The sequence below is a fragment of the Pelobates fuscus genome, chromosome 4, assembly GCF_036172605.1.
Source record: "Pelobates fuscus isolate aPelFus1 chromosome 4, aPelFus1.pri, whole genome shotgun sequence".
Classification (NCBI taxonomy): domain Eukaryota; kingdom Metazoa; phylum Chordata; class Amphibia; order Anura; family Pelobatidae; genus Pelobates; species Pelobates fuscus.
The window spans coordinates 324110893-324131459 of NC_086320.1; the positions used below are offsets into that span (position 1 = coordinate 324110893).

At 36.9% G+C, this 20567-nt stretch overlaps 2 protein-coding genes across 2 annotated transcripts in view; both read left to right on the forward strand.

The window, feature by feature from the left end:
* RAPGEF5 (Rap guanine nucleotide exchange factor 5) overlaps positions 1-20567 on the forward strand; it is a 233243-nt gene that overhangs the window by 193862 nt on the left and 18814 nt on the right. The window contains exons 12-20 of the mRNA XM_063452389.1: positions 1680-1758; positions 5096-5240; positions 7739-7836; positions 9053-9083; positions 10893-10971; positions 13820-13969; positions 15908-15999; positions 16977-17099; positions 20272-20450. Of these exons, the coding sequence (XP_063308459.1) occupies positions 1680-1758; positions 5096-5240; positions 7739-7836; positions 9053-9083; positions 10893-10971; positions 13820-13969; positions 15908-15999; positions 16977-17099; positions 20272-20450 (976 nt within the window). The remainder of the gene's footprint in view (positions 1-1679; positions 1759-5095; positions 5241-7738; positions 7837-9052; positions 9084-10892; positions 10972-13819; positions 13970-15907; positions 16000-16976; positions 17100-20271; positions 20451-20567) is intronic.
* The window catches only part of CDCA7L (cell division cycle associated 7 like), a 356480-nt gene that overhangs the window by 137360 nt on the left and 198553 nt on the right, over positions 1-20567 (forward strand). The gene's annotated exons all lie outside the window — the stretch shown is intronic.

A 20567-nucleotide genomic window follows, 5' to 3' on the forward strand; every position in this document is an offset into this window, starting at 1 on the left:
TGGAATGAAAAAATTATATGCAATATGTAGGTCATTTGGTATTGCCAATTATATTTATATATAAAGCATATAACAGACTGTTCTCTAAAAATCCTTCACTACCGAGTTCTTTCTTAAAATAAATACAGAAGAACATATATACATTTTAGAAACAAAATACAGACATTGAAGAAGAAACATTGGAAAAGAAATGTGGTAGAATATTGAATGTTGAATGTAAATTGCAGTATTATTACTATTCCTTAGTTAAAACCAGACATCAGAAATTGATAACTGCTATTGTTTGCATTTGTGTCTTAATGTATGCCCTGACTCCTCTCTCCCCTCCTCCCTCTTTGTGTTGATTCTGGCTCTGATGCCGTACAATGCTGGAGGTGACAATGTAATATACGTTCCCTTTGCACATAGCAGAGGAACTGATCAGAACACCAAGTGTTTCTCTGTCGGAATAAATACACAATTTAAATAATTATCCAATTTTATTTTAAAACCATTCATTTTTTCCAACAGTGTAATTGAGATAATATTGATGACACAATTGCAGTGTTGAAAAGCTGATTAAACTATGAGTGACCACTTGCATTCAGTATAGTAGTAAGTCCCTGAGCATGATTAATAGTAAGGGCCGCCTGCGTAGAAAATAGAAAATATGCCTTTAAAGTATTGAAACTGTTCTATTGTGTTGCTTTCCAAGCTACCTGAAATTGAGGGTGGTCATGCAATCTTTTGGCTGATTACCGTTTCTTGCTTAAGCAAATGTTGGACCTTTTCCATCCATCGTTGTACTCAACTTACTGAGGGTACACTGACTGCAATACCAGAGGATGGAAAAGATACGTGGCTCCGGGACACGAGGGCAAGAAATACCTCTATTCAAAACAAATCTTTGAAATGATCTCTGTAATTGCCCCACTGGGGTGTGAACAAACGCTGTGTTCTTAGATGCATAAGACATGCATCTCTAATTAAGTGAATATTTTTCCTTTTGTGTTGTTTCTGGTGGTATGTAATCAAAATATTTAATTGAACAGGGAACACTTTATTCTTTAAATATTTAATTAGCGATGTACAACTTACCTATTTTCTTACACCTAAAATATTTAATTAGAAATTTACACCTAAATTAGAATATAAGGGGCCTTATTGACTTTATACCTTCAGCCCATGTGAAACTTAGGGGGGAAATGTATCACAAAAAAACGTTGGTGTTTTATTCACTATACCATTAGTATACCAACTGAAAACCAAAATAATAAATTTGGACAGCTGAGAATAACAGATTTTTTGCATTTTCTAACTTCACATACATTTTGCAGCTCAATATTCTGAATTAACCATATATATTATATATTATTTTTGGAAACATTTTATTGCAATGAAATCAAATGAAGCACATTACATAATTGATTCACACACTGTTTGTTACTGTGTATGTTTACTGAATAAAATGGACTGTGGTTCTAATGAGGGTTTCTCTTGCTCTCAGCAGTACCGGTTTCCAGGCATATTCAGGATCTCACTCTTCTGAATAATTTAGTACATTTATCATCATTAAATTTTGGAGCATTTTATAGTGTTTCCCGTGACCATGCTCATGAATACTGCAGGCTGACTATTTCAGTCCTTGGAGACTCAGCCCCTTACCTTGTGATTTCATTATTTTTGTTTTTTATCTGCAGATACCCTCCTGGATGACTTCCTTCTCACATACACCGTCTTCATGACAACAGATGACTTGTGCCAAGCGTTGCTCAGACAATATCCTTTATTAGCCGAAACCGTCGTGCCCTTAATTGTAAAGTATTAAAAGCAGAAGCCTAACATTTAAGGCAGATGACATCTGGTTAATTGCTGTGGGCAGCTTCTGACCGACACATTACTCTAAGCAGGGGTAACGCTAGGGTTCATGTGATTATACAGTATACAGAGGTCAATGCTGTATATCAGAGCTTGCTGCTGTTATAGAAGTGTCACTGAATCCCATTGTTCCCAAGGTCCCCTCTCTTACTGGGCATATTCTCTAAATAAAGCAGAAGTTTTGTAGACAGGGAGATGTATGTGCATTAATATAATGCCTATGAATATGTGCCTTTCACAAATGAGCCATAAAGCTTCTTTTAAATACGTTTATTATATAGAACAAGTGGGATGTTTAGTGGATGTTTGAGTCAGTGGAATCTCTATATTTTGCTCTTATGCACTTTAACATAATGCATTGATTGTCATAAATAACGATGGCCTTATGGATATAAAAACTGCCTGTTCATACTTGCCTTATTTAACAAGTCATTTGAATATTATATTTTTCTACATAAGGAAAATTGCATGCTGTGCATGGCAAAATGGTCATTTTAGTTCAGTCAAGGTCTGGTAGAAAAATATCAAGAAACAAAAAAGAAAGGAATTGTTGCACAAAAGTGTACCAGCCGTGCCTGGTGATAAACTGACCTCTTCCTATCACGGAAGATATATATCAAATATCCCTGTGCACAGTGCACAGTGAAAAAGTGGTACAATTATTCTGTCTATTAGAAGTGGTAACTGTAGGTTAGATAGGCCCTTATACAGTCCTGGTCTGTCTTTCTGGCACAATTTGCTCCTAGGCTAGTTTCTATGCTAGGAGTTTATCTTGTGGGTGTTGTCTAGAAGAAAAATAAATGGCTGCCTTATCTTTATTTGAATAATTGTGGTAATGTATGTTAGATGTTTAAACACAATGCAAAGTTGATAGTTTATATCAAGGGTAGGCACCTTTCAGCAGTCCAGATGCCATCCAGTGTAATGGCTGTAAGAGCATCATGGGAGATGTAGTCCACAACATATGGAGTGCCGAAGGTTTCCTACTCCTAGTATATATTATATATAGGTAGCATAAAACCATGTCTATTTTTATTACATAGTTACATAGAATTTATGTTGGGAAAAAAAAATCAACCAAAAGTTCAACCATGTACATATCTGTTTATGCTGATGATCCAAAAGTTTTTTTTTTATTAATTACTATTTATCTATCAATCACACTGAGCACAGCAGTTTTCCAAGTTCACTACTCTAGCGATCAAAGTGATAAATCCTTGTTATTGTGCGTAGCCTAAAATATGAGAACTATGTAAGGGGATGTGGCTCTTAGTATCCTGCATGATCCTGTTATTTTTGCAGAGATGCTAAGCACATTTTATGCATACCTCCCGATAAGACATGCCTGGTGCACCTGCATTAAAGTAAACTAGGATTGAAGGTGTAAATCCTACAGTGTGCCCTTCGTGTGATTAAACATAACTTAGTCACGTGTGAGTAGGCAGAGAGATTACTTGCACGAGAGAGCACATGTATAGTACTTCTTCACATTTTTCCATTATGACAGTTTTGTGATTAATTGTTTTCCTTTTTGCTGGAAGATATTGAATGCATTCCAACTCATCACCACTTGCCACATTCATGTACTGACTTTAGAAACATACGAACCTCCAGGGCTTAAAATGTCACCAATCATACCTTAGCGTTGGTAGATCAAACGTGAGATTGTAAACAATCCAGAAAAATTGTTGCCTGCGGATTAATTTTTTTTCAAAGGTGCTGCCGAAGATTGGCAGTTAAAGACTCACTAAATACAAGTATGTCTGTTCTGGCATTGTCACGTTTTAGAAAAATAGAATAGCTTATCGTCAAACAAGATCAGGCATTTATTGCACAACATAGGTGCCAGGTGCTCAATTGACCTACCTGGAGCCAGACCAAACATTGATGGCGTAGGATATCCATAGAATGGGCATAAAAAGATATCAAAAGAGCAGGTATAATTGATTAATCTAAATAACCGGGAATTCATGCATAGAATTCTCCGGTTAATGTGATGGTACAGGAATGAATGGAGGACTGCCAAATTCAGTACACAGGCATTTACAGTTAAAAGAAACTCAATCACAAAGTTTGTCTAAAGTTCTAAACAGAATTCTCCGCTTACTAATATTATTCTCATATAACCAAACTAATATTTGTGGTTTTCATAGGCTTGCGGGATGGTGCAAATATACTTTCTTTTGAGTAATTAAAGGACAAGGTATATATTTTGTTGTGAGTATAGCAATGTCAGTGAAATCATTTATCAAAATAACACTACAGTGGACAATTTAAAATGCTGTACATGGAGTTTTGTTTCTCCTTTTGTTTTAGATGACCGGTCACATCCAATGGTAGAGGCAGAACTTAAAATGTGAAGTACTAACAGTTACTCACCATCACAAGTCATAGCACATTCATCAGGGGTAAATAAGTACTTGCCAATGATACATTTCCATTCACCAATGGCTAATGGTGAGTGGAAATTTTGAGCCCTGTGAAGAGCCAGTTGTACTTTTCCTCAATATTTGTTTGAGATCAATCTGATGAATTCAATATTGATCTGATACTGTGAAGTTTATAGCACAATAAGCAATGCGTGTATATATAATGAAGATTAAATCAAGGTACAATAAAGAAATAAATACTGTATTAGGGGATATAGTTCGAGCTGTGATCTGAAATTATATTAATATTCAGTTTGCTCTCATATTTACACTCTTTTTCATTAACAATGACTAAGGCCTTTCAATCTGAGGTTGAGTAACACGTTACAGACAGCATAAGATGGTTAGAATGTTTCGCCTCCTTCGACTTTGTCTGGTCCTGGTGACTAGGGTGTACAATTGGGGTGCCCATTGGGTAGATTCCCATGATTTATTGTGTATTACAATAAAATCTTTACTGGGAAAAGTATTCAGACTGGTTTATATCCGAACATTCATAACTAGAATCAAATATAATAATGAGAAATGACTATTATATATTTGACAACAATAAATACCAAACTGTGTGTGTGTGTGTGTGTGTGTACGTGTATGTAATACATACTGTGGGAAAAAAATGCCTTTAAGATGCAGATTATTATTATTTTTTAATAGTATGGGGTGAACTTCTTTCCTAAATCTGGGCAGATTACACTGTTTATGTATAGGATCACATACACTTATCAGCATCATGCTCTCCTTGTTTCTGCTATTTGTTATTCCCCCCTCCCCCCCAAATGTTTTCTTTTCATTCCTTGACCTGGAATTACCTATTGTGCTAATAAATATGATGGCAGAGTGGAAAGTCCAGAGGCGCTATGCACCAAGCGGAAGGTCTTGCTACTTGCGTCTCAGTGGACTGCATTGTACAAGGATTGGTTACACGACGATGAGCACTCAAAATTGTTCCTAAAGGTAAGATCGAAAGCACAGAGAAGCACAGAGTATGTTTTATATTAGTATATGTGCATTATTATTATTAGTATTACTACTTTATGACAGATATATTTTATCTATACAGTATTTATTAGCAAAGTACAGTCTTCAATCTAAATGCCTTGTGTATAGGGGAGAATTAAATCTCTGATTTGAATTGTGGGCCTGGTTATAATGGACCATTATACCTCCTATACTAGAATGTTTTAGTCTTTATTAAATACCTCTTGAGATATTATGATATCAGATAGAAAACTGGTCCAGGGAAAGAGTAAGAGACAATTGGCGGCTCTTGTTTTTAAGAACATTATGCTTTATAATGAAGGTTGGGATTTTGTTTTCAATTAGATAAGATTTAATGATGATTTTTCTTATTCTTTCACATATCGGCCAAACATGGCTATCTGACTTACATTTTGCTTCCTGGGCAACGTTGACAAACACATAGTGTAGAATATTATTTTATTTACTTGTCCTTTAAAGTATATCGTCAATAGAATATGAATGATTACTTAGGGTTTATTGTGCACCTGTGATCAAGTGACACGTTATACAAACACTAGCCAAGTTATTAGCAAATGTTTAAACATTTGAAGGGATGCTCCAAGAACCATAACTATCGCAGCTTATTATAGCGGTAAAGGTGAATGCATTCTATGAGAGCATTACCTCTGAATTTTGACAGAAAGCTATTTGACACAAAACTGAGTTGAATACACATAGTTATTATGGTGTAAACATTAAGATAAGCTGTAGTGGTTATGGTACTTGGATTGTCCCTTAATGCTATAACTGCTGTTTTCTATACAAAGACCGTGTTTATATTAAAATGCCTGCAGGAACTGACTATACTCACCAGAACAACTACATTAAGCTGATTTAATTATCGGTTCCCAATTGCTGCAGTCCATATTAATATATTTTCTTTCTTTTCGTTTTTTTTCTTTTTTGTTATGGTACATGTATATTGCCTTAAAATATTCTATTAGAATGTTGATATCTCGGAATATGTCCTATTTGAATCTACCTCCACATTCTAATGATTTTTTTTTGGACATAATTGTATTTTATGTTTATCTCTGGCAATGTTATAATCATTGTATTAAAAATAAAATTATAAATATAAAAAATATGTAAAAAGCTGTAGTTGTGGTTACTCTAGTGTCCCTTTAATCTGAATGGCTTGTACTTGTTTGCTATGTATTTGGCAGTGACTGCTGTACTTCAATACAATCTTTTATAATAAACCACACTAAGAGCAATAAATTAATTTAATGGAGGGGTACTTTAATAAACCATTGTTTCAGCTCTATTTACCCCTTAGATATGCCAGAGAAAGCATTAAACATTCTCTACAATATCCCCTACCTCAATCTTCAATGGGTTAATAAAACAATTGCCATATCTGGGTTACACATTTGTAAATCCTGGAGAAATCTTAAAAAATATTAAAGATCTGAGAATGATCTGACACAAAGCAATTGCATGTGTCTCAAATGTTACTTATGAGAAACACCATACAACCAGCTCATGTTCCTTGTTGTGAAATTAGCATTTATGGTCCCAGAGCGATACGTTCTCCCAGGGATAAAAAGAGAGGTTGTAGCACAAGCTACACTGAAATCTCATACATTCTCTGTGTTCGGCTAGAATTGAATCCTACTCATTTTTTTAAAGAGCAATAATCTTGAAATACGCTTGTCCGTCATTTAGTGCAATGCATCTGTGTTTAAATATTCAGTCTTTAAGATTCTTTTGTTTGAGAACCAATTAACCCTTTTGAAGTGTAAGAGAAAAAATTTATTTGTTCCATTTGTCACCTGTCTTGCACTTAGAGGGTTAAACAGAATGTAGATTGCACAACAAAGTGCCGTTATGAATTTCAGAATGTAATTTATTCTGTGCATCAATCACACTGTAATCCAACAAAATAAAACAGAGTTAATTATAGCGTGATGCCATTAATCAAGGAATTACATGGAACGAGGCCTCGTTTCAGCAGGGATTTTAGAGCCCAAATTTTCTCAGGTTTCTTTTTTTCCATTTGATGGAGGTATATGGACTTTATTGTAAGACTGCGTAGCACTTTGTCTTATTGTTTAAATAGCATACCATGTGCAAGAATTCACTCTGTGTACGCTTAAAGAATATCAGTAGGACTTCTGTTTAAATGATGTGCGGTTATCAAATTGCGCATAAAGTGACAATCGTTGTGTAAGCCAATCTGTACAAAAGCACGTTTCCTACACAGTATGGGTAGTTGTGTAAAACTGTCAAAACGTTGTGTGTATGGCTCCACAAAATGTGTCTTCTTTAAAATTACAGCTGAAAATTATATTCAAAATATATGTATATAATATAAGCAGATAGTGCATAGTGCATCAGAATTAAATGTCAACATTATCTGCTATATTCATAGTGAGGATGCTTCTGTGTGGAGTTAAGGCTTGATGTTTCTGTTACATTTCTTTTATTAGACTCTCTATCGGTATGTGCTAGATGATATTTATGAATATCCCATGCTTGAAAAGGAACTTAAGGAATTTCAAAAAGTGCTTCGAATCCACCGTCGCCAGTAAGTGTGATTTGTTACTTGTATTTCCTGCAAGGGCTGGTTTTCTTGGAAAAGCCAGGTCTATTTTGTCATAGCCGGGTGAAAAGTAAACACAGCGAAGGCAAATGCATTGAACAACAATCCAATTAAGACAAGAAAGAATTAAATGGCCACGTGATCCCTTTATTACATCATATGGCGCTCCATTAAAGATAATTTTTAGTACTGGTATGAGTGTTTACTCGTATGTGGGTAATTTACGTTAAAAACTCAGATCAAGAGAAAACGTTTTTAAGAAGCATGTGAGGTCCAAACTTCTTTGTACGTTCACTATGCCTTAGTTTTTTTAAGAAAAAAAAAAGGTACTTACTTACTAGTCCGTTGCATCCAGCTTACAGGTCTCCAGAAATATGTGATCATGAACTACCACGGATCTATGCCAGAAATATATAATGAGATTGGAAAAAATGATCTGTCCTATCCTGTGCTTTAGAGTACATTTACATACACAAACTTTATTCTATTGATTTGAGATACTTGTTCATCATAATGCTGGTGATGGTAACAAAGAAAGGTAGAGAGTGAATGATGTGGGATTGCATTAATGCAATGTGATAGGCTGGTGAAAATATATATATTTTTTGGTGTCCTGATGAAAGCTCCGACCGGGAGCTGAAACGTTGACTGAAACAGTACCTACTCAAAATAAATTGGAAAAGAAACCCACGAGTGCCGGTAAAAATTATTTTGATACTTGTATTAATTTGGAACTGAGCACCTGGTACAAAACTTTAAAGTTGGAGTGCAAGAGTGTTTTTTCTATATCTATATCTATATATATATATATATATATATATATATATATATATATATATATATATATATATATATATATATATATATATATATATATATATATATATATATATATAAAAAGTATAGATGAAGATTTGTGTCAAGTAGTGGCATATGAGCACTTGTGCAACATAGTCTGTCTTGTAAAACGTATGACAGAGCCTGTCAGAGAAGGTTGGACCTTGTAGAGAGTGCAAACACCATAAATACTGCTAGTAGGATTTATAGCTGTAGTGATTTTGCATATTGCTGAAGTGATAATTAAATGATATAAGGGAGATGGGGTAGATGTAACACATATTGCCATGGTGTTTGTGTCCTTTTAGCATAACCTAAATTTTTTGTATTCCTTAAAATGTATTCTGTTTTGTTTTGTTTCCAGTACTGTTGATGAATACTCGCCTCATAGAAAGGTAAGACATTGCAACTCTATTTTATCTGAAAATAATTGCTTAGTCAGGCTGTAGCTATCCATATTAAACAGCACCTCTCTTGACAAAAAATGACATAACAGTAAAAAGTAACTTTGTCACCTAATCACAAACCATCTGTTTCATGTCTTTTCACAAACTGAATGATATGTTAAGCAGAGATGTTGTGTCTCGGACCCCAGACCTTTTTCTATTGCTTTTTGTCCTAGTCATTTTTGTGAATGACAGATAAATTAGCAAATTATTGACATCCAGTACAGTTTCTTCATTGTTTTATTGCAAAGTATATGCCTAAATTCAATTATTTTTTCCTCAGTCGCTGAATGTTAATAAAGCTCGATAATTAATCCTTGTCCTGTCCTGAAATATGGTCTATTAAGAATGTTTGTACGAAAACTTGTCAGAAAAATGTAGCGCCCTAGCCTTACTTGTCTGTAACATGTCTGGCAGAAAAGCATAACACAAAACAAAAATGTAGAACTCTTGTACAATGAGCACTCTACTGCATAGTTTAGATATAGAAATATTTTATAGGTATGCACATAAAATAAACACTGTCTGCTTACTATTACTGTCCTACATGGCTTGCTTTATATTTGTGCACACACCCTGACACTATTTGTGATGTCTCAATTAGTGAGCAATATTTCTTCTATATTAATCACTACAAACAAATCATTTTTGTCATGGGAAAGATTTTTTTTATCTTTTTGATTGAAAATTCTGATAGCACCCACATGTTATGCTACAGAGTTGGTCCCCAATTAAAAATGGATAATAATGTAACTACAGTAATCCTGATCTTAAAGGGACACTATAGTCACCAGAACCACTACGACTTTGTGGTTCTAGTGGCCATAGCCAGTTCCTCCAGGCTTTTTTTGTAACACCTCTAGTGGCAGTCACTTACACGGCCACTAGAGGTGCTTCCTATTTCAGTGCTGCACACATGGAGATGCCTTGAATCAGTGCACCACTGTGAGGTGATGCTGATTGGTGCAGTGAGGCATTTCACCGTGCATGCACAACACCCTCCCAATGCTTTCCTGTGGAAAAGTATTGAATTGGCTGAGATCAACAAGATTGATGATTTCAACTATGGAGTCAGGCCCAGCTGCAGCGAGACTATAACGGCGATGGAGAAAAGGTAAGTAGGGAGCCGGCTACATAAACATTGAACAGGTAACTATAGTGTTAGGGATACATGTCTGTCTATAGTCTTCTTTAAAAGACCATGTGTTCAGGTTGCTGCTGATTCTAATCCCAAGAAATGCAAAATAAATAAACCTTACTATAAAAATAAAAAAAAAAATTGTAGAAATACCTTCATTATATTCCAGCATGTTAATAAAACTAATAGGGTTATTTACTAAAGTGAGACTTCTGAGTGCATTGAAAGTGAATTTCAAGTTTAAGGTCAAGAAAAGTGAAGTGTAACAACTCTCTAAGTCATCAACGCTTTCATTAAGCTACTCTGGTCTAAATTTGAAATCCCCTTTTAACTCACTTTGAATTCTCATTTTAGTGACTAACCCTGAGTGATAAACTGATGAATTGTCTGGTTCACAATAGAATAAAATATGAACGAAAAGTATGCTCTGTCAAATGGCGTGTACGTTTCTCCTGACTTCCCTTCTCTGGAGTTCTAAAGATATTTGTAACATTTGTGTCTATTATGTTGGCTGGGTGGATTTCCTTCAGCCCGTACCAGTTCTTTCTGGAACTGTGAAAAACCCCTCTTGCCGAAGAAATGACTGCATAATCTGATTGTTCTCTATCTTGTACTTACAGAATAAAGCCCTTTTCCACCAATTCAGTTTGAAGGAGAACTGGCTTCAGCACAGAGGAAACGTCAACGACATAGAGGAAAGTAAGTGTACTGACTCATGGTGGGGGAAACGTTTACACCTCAAACTACACAACCTCACATGTTAACTTACCAGATGTTTGGAAACGTTCCATCTGTGATTCAGCTAAGCCGTGATTGGGATAAAATGAGGAATGGAAGTTTTATATTTATATACCAAAGAAGTGTGGCCCAAGGCAAATACTTACATAGTGTGCCATCTAATAAGTTTCAGGGGCAGCATGGAAAAAGATTTGTGATCCTAGTGCATAAAATGCATAGAAAGTTAAAACATGCCACTGATTACCCAGAATCCCCTTTGCTGCTGTATATGATCTGAAAAATGTGTAAAGTAAGAATTTCTCATTTAGTTAGCTTGTGTAGTTGTACTCAGCAACATGCTTGAACATCGCTGATGACCCATGGCATGACTCAAGCCAGGGTAACAACCAGCCAACCAGGGGTGCCCATAGGCAAAGCTCTGCTGAAGTACTCTTGTATGGGCAAAAAGGCCTTGGAAAACCTATGTGCAGTACAAATAAATGTAATAATATGCTAGCATTGTGGTTACCTGTATTTCCAAAAGAGTTCCTGTTCAGATAGATAAATATTGTATACATATGTATACATTGCATGGACATTATACACATAAACGAGACCAGTCAACCGACTTTAAAGGCGTAGCAGAAGAAATCTGTATGTCCAGAATGCAGACTATGCGTAAAACGTCTTGAATGATCAGATAATTTAATATCTGTCACTCAGTGGATACATGGAAAGAACGTCACTCTCCAGATTGCAGTGTCTGGCTGCATACGCTTTTGTGACTGTCCACAATATAGAAACTGAAGTTGTCTTGTAGATCATTTTATTACTAAGGGGTTTGACATTTGATTGGTGGGCTTATATTTTTGACTACTGTTTTTTTTAATTGATGTTCCATTTATAGTGTCCATATAAATATGGGCTGACATGACACGTAAAGCTAGATGTACAGCTCACAACCTGCATGTATAAGGTCTCCTCCGTACAGTGTATTTACAATGTTACTTCACACTGTGTTAAACTTCCCTCTGTCACAGCTGCAAAGGGGAGATTTAAATTACAAAGTAAAGTCCTTCATAACATAAGTTTTTAGTGGTGAAAATATTTTATTAATAATGTTTTAATCAATTTAAACTAGACACAATGGTAATTATGTATAAAAAAAACGAATTGTTGTGGAAAGTGGTGCAAACCTAGGAAATGGGGGAATGGGAGGGAAAGTTATCGATGTGATGTGCCATTGGTTTCCATGGTAACTATCCCACTTTTAGCACTACAGCCTAGTTCAGAAAGGGACACTTTTTATTAATAACCCCCACTATATCTGGTTTAAATTTTAGTCAAAACAATTTTTATTTTTTTAGTAGCGGGTGTTATGACAATTCTGGGTTTATTCACGAAGTCCCAAACAGTTGTAAATGGAACCGTCTATCTGTGACTATTGCTGAGTTACAGAATTTTCCTAATTAAATATGTTTTCTTAATGTTTTTTTCGGTTCTGTTTTAACTCACAACAATTGAATGAGTTATTCCCAGACTTCAAAATGCAGGCTGTATTAGCTAATCTGTTAGCAATCTCTAAATTACTATAATTGGGAATATTTCCTGTCTATGCTATTTTGTTGTACCTTTTACTACCTAGTTCCTTGTTTAGTGTCTTATTCTGTATCTTACTGCTGTATATACTGTCCATGTTCTACCTTATGATTGTTTTAGATGCAGTTAAACCTATCTAACCCCTTTGTAACAATTCTTTGTGTAAAAACAAATAATACATGCAAAATGGTAAAAGCACACACGCTGGTTGAACTGGTTATCATACAAATGTAGCACTTCTGTAAATATAACAGTCCCAATATGAAAGAGAAAATAGATCACATACTGTGAACATATAGAATTCTTCAACGCTAAACTGCAAATGAAATCACTCACATTTATATGAGACTAAACAATTGGCCCAAGTGCTTAGGTTCAAACAAGATGTAAATGATCCATTTTGGAGTGTTGAAATGCTTATTTGGAATGCTTGTATGATTTGTGATGGTTAAACAAAATTATGGTCCTTGCACTCAAGGGTCATTTGTGCAGCAGATTTATTTGGAAAAATTAGGACAAAAAGTGCAACATTGCTATCTCGAAGAGTGCCTGGATCATAACCTATCACAGTAGGGGTAGCCAGCCCATGGATCACTATAAATGCTGTATTGCTTTTCTTTTTTGATACATTGTATCAATGTTGTGTGTCATCACAAATAATACAAAATGGTTTAAAGTATCTGAACCAATCAAAAGGTCTAATCAACAGACTATGCTTTTGTCATCGTTTTACTTGTATTATCAATGTTTAATTTGGAGTAATAAGGGTAACACTACATAAGATTTTTATATAGTAGCACTGGGTTGTATAGTACCACATTCACTTATTTTTGATGATCTTTGTGTGATCACATCGAATTGTGAAGGTCCTAACATTCTTTGCTCTGAATGGTTTCTTGATATGTATTAAAAGCACATGGCAGTACTGGCAGACCTATGTTGTGGATTAACACCCGCTCTTAGAGATTATAGAGGCTGGTGTACGCCTGCTGCTGGAGAGGTTAATAGGAATCGCAGCTGTGATTTATAACCAGACAAGCTCTCTTTTGTGACACTTTATGTACAGTCTCTGCAGTGACAGTGTGATTAGTGTAGTGATGCTGCAGTTCTGCTTGCCAGATCGTCACGTCTTCATACCATACATAGTATAAAACGTTCCTGCTGACAGTAGCTGAGTTTTATGGAGTTGTCAGTGGAATGCCTAACTCTGCACCCTTCCTTTTTTGTGCAGTTTTCTGCCGTGTCTACATAACAGATCATTCCTACGTCAGCATCCGGACTAAAGTCTCCAGCTCTGTGCAGGATATATTGAAGTTAGTGGCTGAACGGATTCAGTATCCAGAAGAAGACCTGGCTTTAGTCACTGTCACATTCTCTGGGGGTAATGTTAGCGATTTTGTTTTAATTCCACAATTACGAATGTCTCTACGGAAATAATGGATACCAATTCCATGCTCAGATAACTGACGTCTCCTCCCAATGGGATTCTCTCAGCTGGATGACCAAGGCTAATGTAGAGAATCTGATGCAAGAGAGTTGTTACCATAGCAACAGCTAATATTCTGTTGCAGATACATACGAGACACTCTCGTAAAGAAATAGAATGTGCGGAATGTATCTGTGTTTAGTACTCGCAATAGGCTTGTATATTATAAATAATTATCTTATTTCCAAATCTGAAATTAAATACTTTAATAAAACTCCCCACAGTGCAAATAGAAAAAGTTGTGTTCCAGATCACTTTTATATCTCAAGTAGGACTTTGAGGGGTCTTCCTTGGGCGCAGAAACCTGAGCAATCATATTTACGCAACTATCCCAGAGTTCCCAGCTTGATATGCTCATGTCAGACTTCATACGGTATTTCGGCATATGCCCTTAGGAATTGATGCTGTTTTTAAAAAAAAAAAAAATCCGTTTTTTAATAAACCAAAGCATGGGCTATCATCCAAAAGGATCCGTAACCAGAAACCAGCCATAGACTGCAGTTTGGACCTTGTGGATTGCATTAAATTATTTTGTTTTTATTTGCATAAGATGTATAACACAGAAATTAGAATAACTGCATTAAAATTATGTGAAAATATTTTGATTTAATAAGAAGTAAAGAATAGTACTAGTGATGAGATTTAGTTTTTTATGTACAGTTAACCACATCAGTGTCAGAGAGTTGTGCATTCTCTAGACACAGAAAGGGATAAATGTTTGCTTTTACCATCAGGGGTTTGGAAATTAAAAAATAGACAATCTACTTGTCCATGGGACTAAAGTGCTAACCCAATCCACTTGTCCTTCATGACAAGCTACTTGTCCTGACCTACAAAATAATTTTAATTAGAAATGATGTGGCCCCTACCTAGAGCGTCCCTTCCTCTGTCCTTACTTATAGTGTGCTTGCAATGTGTAGTGTGTCTGGTGTCTGTGTGTGCGTGCTGGCTGTATTTAATATGAGTGTGCGGTGTGTATTGTGTGTGGTGTGCGTTGACTGTGTGTAATATGTGTGTAGTCATCCCCCTTCCATCCTATCTTTCTTCCATGGCGGCTATCGTAGTCCAGCAGGGGTTACAAATAGCTGAAGGTCCGGCAAGGGTTAAAAATCCATGCCCGATGCCCATCAGATCCCCCGCCCAAGTTCACAGGATAAGGAGCGCAGCACAGACACCATTGTGTGGGAGCTAGTGGTTTCCTAGGGTGCAAAGCACATAAATGGCTGCCTCGCATTCCAGTGCTCATTAATGAGGTAGTGATTACTGTGATTAGCACCCAATGTAGGTTCAAACCACATGCACACCGGCCCGGCCGTATGTCAGCTATGCTGCTTGCCCACAGCAGGGTTAATGGGTTAAAATAAATCTTCTTGCCCGGCACCTAGAACTGCCTGACATTGGAAGATAGGAGTTCCCCATCCTTAACAATTCATTTATAGTTCTTAACTCGCAGACTAGAAACCTGCCCTGAATAGCGTGTCATTCCTTTATCTGTGCCTAGTGCAAGGCCACATCATAGGGAAATGCCTAGTGGCAGACAAGGGCTAAACAATTAAGCATTGTTCTGTCTAGTTTGTGGTTTATATGGCACGGAGGAGGGGGTGGAGAGGTGAATTTGTTTGCCTTAATGTCCATCTATATTCCATGTCCTTCTGTCTGCTGTGAAATTGTACTTGGAATTCTGATTAAAAAAAATATGTAAAGCTACTTGTTGGCCTGCCCTGTGCTGTTTAGACCACAGACCTAGGGAAATAAATGTAAAATCTCATGCAAGATCTGAAAGAATATCTTAATTTTGACTTTTTCTTTCTATTTTTCTTTTTTTAATTTTAGAAAAACACGAGCTTCTTCCAACTGAAATAGCTTTGTCTAAGACTCTGGAATCAACCAGTCGGATTTATACTTATAGAAAAAGTGATACATTGGTAAGTATTGTTCCATTATAAACCAACTAATAGCGTGGAATTGCCTGCCAGGTTAAAAACCATTGGCCAAAGTAGATCAGATAAAAAAACATCTCTAGTGTGTTGGTTTAGTTTAAAATCTCCTCCACCTGGGCTGTTAAGGTATGGATTATGCAACTTGCCAAGACTCACTGCTTAGTTACAAAAATATATTAAATGTAGACAACATTCTCTTATTCATATTGCATGCATTTCTCCCCTGTACTTACTTTGTTCATTGAATTCTATGGGAAATTGCTAAGGAAAATACATGTGATCGGCATTTGAATATTTTAAATTAAAACAAAAAGCAGCAAACACAACAAAAACTTCATATTTCGTACCTCTCCTGAGTGCAGTGTTCTACAAGCAAACGGCCAAAATCACTCTACGAGACTGAGTCATGTTTATGGGTTAATGTACAAAAAAGTTTGTTGTTTAAAAAAAAAAAAAAAAAGAAAAGTTAAGTCACCCTATACTTTTACAGAATTGTTGGGGTTTCTAGTTTCCAGTTATTCAGATACACGTTATAATTTTTTCGTAAATGTGCCTGTCATTGATGGGCGGTTGTGCAGGTGATTTGCCGTTCTGTAGTTCACTTGTTTTCTTGAACAATACATTTAAAACATTGTTTGGATGCGATAGAGTTAATTGTAATGTCCGCCCAATTTATTTCCATTATGTGATCTGCCCGGTCAGTTCCTTTTATAATTGAATTGCCGATCAGAGTGTTTTGTTTGATGAGTTTCAATTCATCACACGTTCCTGATTTCAAGGTCTTTCTGTCAATTGATTGAATAATCTCATTGAAGGTGAACAGTCTTGGAACATAAAGTGCACTCAGAGTCGATTGCTTTTCTAACCATATCCATTTATTTATTTTTAAAATAATCATCTCAACCAAAACAGAACATTGACACTTGGTTCTTCTTCTTCTTCCTTAATCCATTATCGTGCAGAATCCATTTGCGGAGAATGAAGAGACGCAACACAGATCTGTGAGAATTTTAGGGATGAACACCTGGGATATTGCGTTAGAATTAACCAGCTTCGACTGGAGCCTCTTCAATTCTATCCACGAGGTGAGATACAGTAATGGTGTTAGCGTGAACGTCTATAAACATCCGACCTTCCGATGCCGATACGAAAGGTGTAATTAGGCATGTGAATAAATGGTTAGAGGATAGGGTAGAATTCATACAGTAATTCAGATGTTTCCATTTATTTCTGGTATCACTGCTTGTACAGCTGGTCATGCCTTAATTCACACAATCAAGCATTTTTTGCCTTTAGGCAATTCCTTGTCAGCTTATTTCTCTGGACGGAATTGAGCAGATAGAAAGATAATGACTGACACAATCTATCTAGTTTATTTTGACTCTAACCAACGTTGGCTGTTTTTATTGTCACAAACAAACGTGGTTAGGAACGTTGACCATTGTACATCTCATTTATTTTATCGATGATCTATTTTCATACATATATGTATATATTTGTGTTTGTTTTTGCATTACCACCTGGGATACATTTTAAATCTTTCAATAATACTGTTCTCTAATATATCCCTGTCCTTTTAAAATGAAATCTAGCATTCTAGCAGTGGGTTTGTCATGTTCCTATTCTGAGTGCTGATTCTTTTTAGTGATCCTAGGTTGGGAAAATATCTAAACTGACAGACAATCACTGTGCCTTGCCTGACTGCCTTTACATAATTTATTATCACAAGGTGCACATTCAGTTTCCTTTGCTGAAGCCAGGCCAGCTAATGCTCTGATGCTGTAGCTTAAGGCACAAGCTTAAGGCTTTACATTGGTGGCTGATGTCATCACAGTGTGAACGTGCTGTCAGGCAAAGCACAGTGTCCGTATTGGAAATGTTGCATTCAGGAAGGGAGTAAGAGTACTTGCCTTTGGAGTGCTGTTTTTTTTTTTTAGAAAGAAAAAAAAATATCAAACAACCATGTATGTACTAACAGCTATTTTCTCCAGTGGACCATTGAAGAACATAGCTGTTAGTACAAATGTGTTTGTTTTATTTTTTTTGTAGGTTATTTTATTCCATATGCTACATATATGCTGTGTCTCCAACACATTGTGTCATCTTATTTCTATTGTAAGCCCATTTCTTCTGTATGTTTGTTTTTAAATTAACATCATCTTAAAGGAGCACTACAGACCCCTAAAGCACTTTATCTGGCTTTATGCATGACCTGTTTTTTTTTCCATTTTGCAAAATGTACAGATTTCAATAGAATTTTGCCTTAGGGAAGTAGAGTGTCCCTTTAAGCCTGTTATACACTGTACCAATATGTAGTGTTATGGAATGTATTGGTATACTGTTCCTGGATTCTTTCGTACTTGCCCAAGCATTGTATGGCTTAAGGACAAATTGGTAGGCATGTGCATGGGGAAAAATTTCGGTTTGGTTCGGCATTCCGAAATTCAGAATTTTCGCAATTCGGGACTTCGGCAACTTCAGCAACTTCGGCAGTTCGACACTTCGAAAATTCGGCAACTTCGGCATTTCAGCACTTCGGAACTTCGGCAATTTCGGGACTTCGGCACTTCTATTGCAGCCGCTTAGTAGATAACTCCCTAATTCCCACGGTATTAGGGAGTTATCTACCAAAAGGCTGAAATACCTAAATTGGTCTTTCAGACAAATTTACTAATACTAAGTAAAAATGACTTAGTATTAGTAAATTTTGCCCCTACTCGCTATACAGCGAGTAGGGGCATGCTCACTGTTTAAAAAAAAAAAAAGCCCCCCCCCCAGCGGGTGGGGGCCCTTAAGTAAAATGATGGCGGGGGGACCTATTGTCCTCCCCCCCGGCCCCCACCCCTGAGCGGTGGGTGGGGGCCCTAAATACTAATAAGGGGGGGGACCTAATGTCCTCCCCCCTGGCCCCCACCTCTGAGCGGCGGGTGGGGGCCCTAAATTGGTATAAGGGGGGGACCTAATATCCTCCCCCCTGGCCCCCACCCCTGAGTGGCGGGTGGGGGTCTAAATTGGAATAAGGGGGGGACCTAATGTCCTCCCCCCTGGCCCTCACCCCTGACCGGTGGGTGGGGGCCCTAAATACTAAAAAGGGGGGGGACCTAAGGTCCTCCCCCCTGGGCCCCCACCCCTGAGTGGCAGGTGGGGGCCCTAAATACTAATAAAGGGGGGGACCTAATGTCTTCCCCCCCCCCGGCCCCCACCCCTGAACGGCGGGTGGGGGCCCTAAAGAAATGTCCTCCCCCCCCAGGTCCCCAAACCCCTAGTCACCCCCCCCAAAAAAATGATCCCCCTAACTACCCCCCTCACCCTAAAAATAATGAAGGGGACACCTTTAACTAAGCACCAGTAAAAAATAAATAATAAATAACTTACCATTCAATGTTTTCTTTCTTCTAAAATCTTCTTTTTTCAGCCCCAAAAAAGGCCAAATAAAAAATCATAATAACCGACGCAATTAAAAAAAAAAAAAAAAAAACGAGCGCAAAAAAAAAATAATCCTTCTTCACCCATGGAGGGCTCCGCGCAGACTGAGCTCTGCAGGGTGGGGGAAGGCTTATAAAGCCTTGCCCCGCCCTGCAATTAGGCTCAGAGCACTCTGATTGGTGGGTTTAAGCCATCCAATCAGAGTGCTCTGACAGGTAAATGAAGAGACTGACAGGTAAGTCTCTATATTTACCTGTCACAGCACTCTGATTGGTTGGTTTGATTTATTATCTTATAATTGAAACTATACATAGAATAGGCTGGGGACGGACACCACTGAGACTGAGTTAGAATGTGGAACTGATAGCATTACATGTCTCTCCTATGGCTGAATATTGTCAGATGTGTGAGGTATAGGACATACAACCAGAACTAAAAAGTGCAAATTAAAAATGGCAACAATTGTATTGGATCTATGCAGTTCAGGCCTGGTCATGTCCATGGTCACAGCTTTATTTAGAGAGTTGTTCTCGGCATTGAATGCAATATGTTTATATCCTATCTTGAAATAATACATAAAAATCTTTAAATAAAAATATAAATCCCCACCTACCCATCATATTGTTTTGCTTGTACTTAACACAAATACATACGTACATAAAATCTAAATATACACTCTCACACCTTTTCCGGCCGCATATCTTTAGATATCCATGTGTACTGGCTGATTGAATGACTTTATACTGCCTATTAATTACATTATTGACCACAGTTATTGTGTTTAATGCAGAAATATGGCAACTAATAAACTCTACTTTAATTCTTTTGCAGCAAGAATTGATTTACTTCACTTTCAGCCGACAGGGGAAAAGTGAGAACACCCTCAATCTGAGCCTGTTACTGCAGAGATGTAACGAAGTTCAGCTGTGGGTGGCCACAGAGATCCTTCTCTGTAACCAGCTCGGGAAACGTGTGCAACTCATGAAAAAGTTCATCAAAATAGCTGCTCAGTAAGTCTGCTTCCTTCTATATAGAAAAAAATAAATAAAATTAAAAAGCAAGCACACTCCTGTCAGTAACAGCACTGTACATGCTGGGATATCGCTGGTCCCAGCATGTACCGGCTG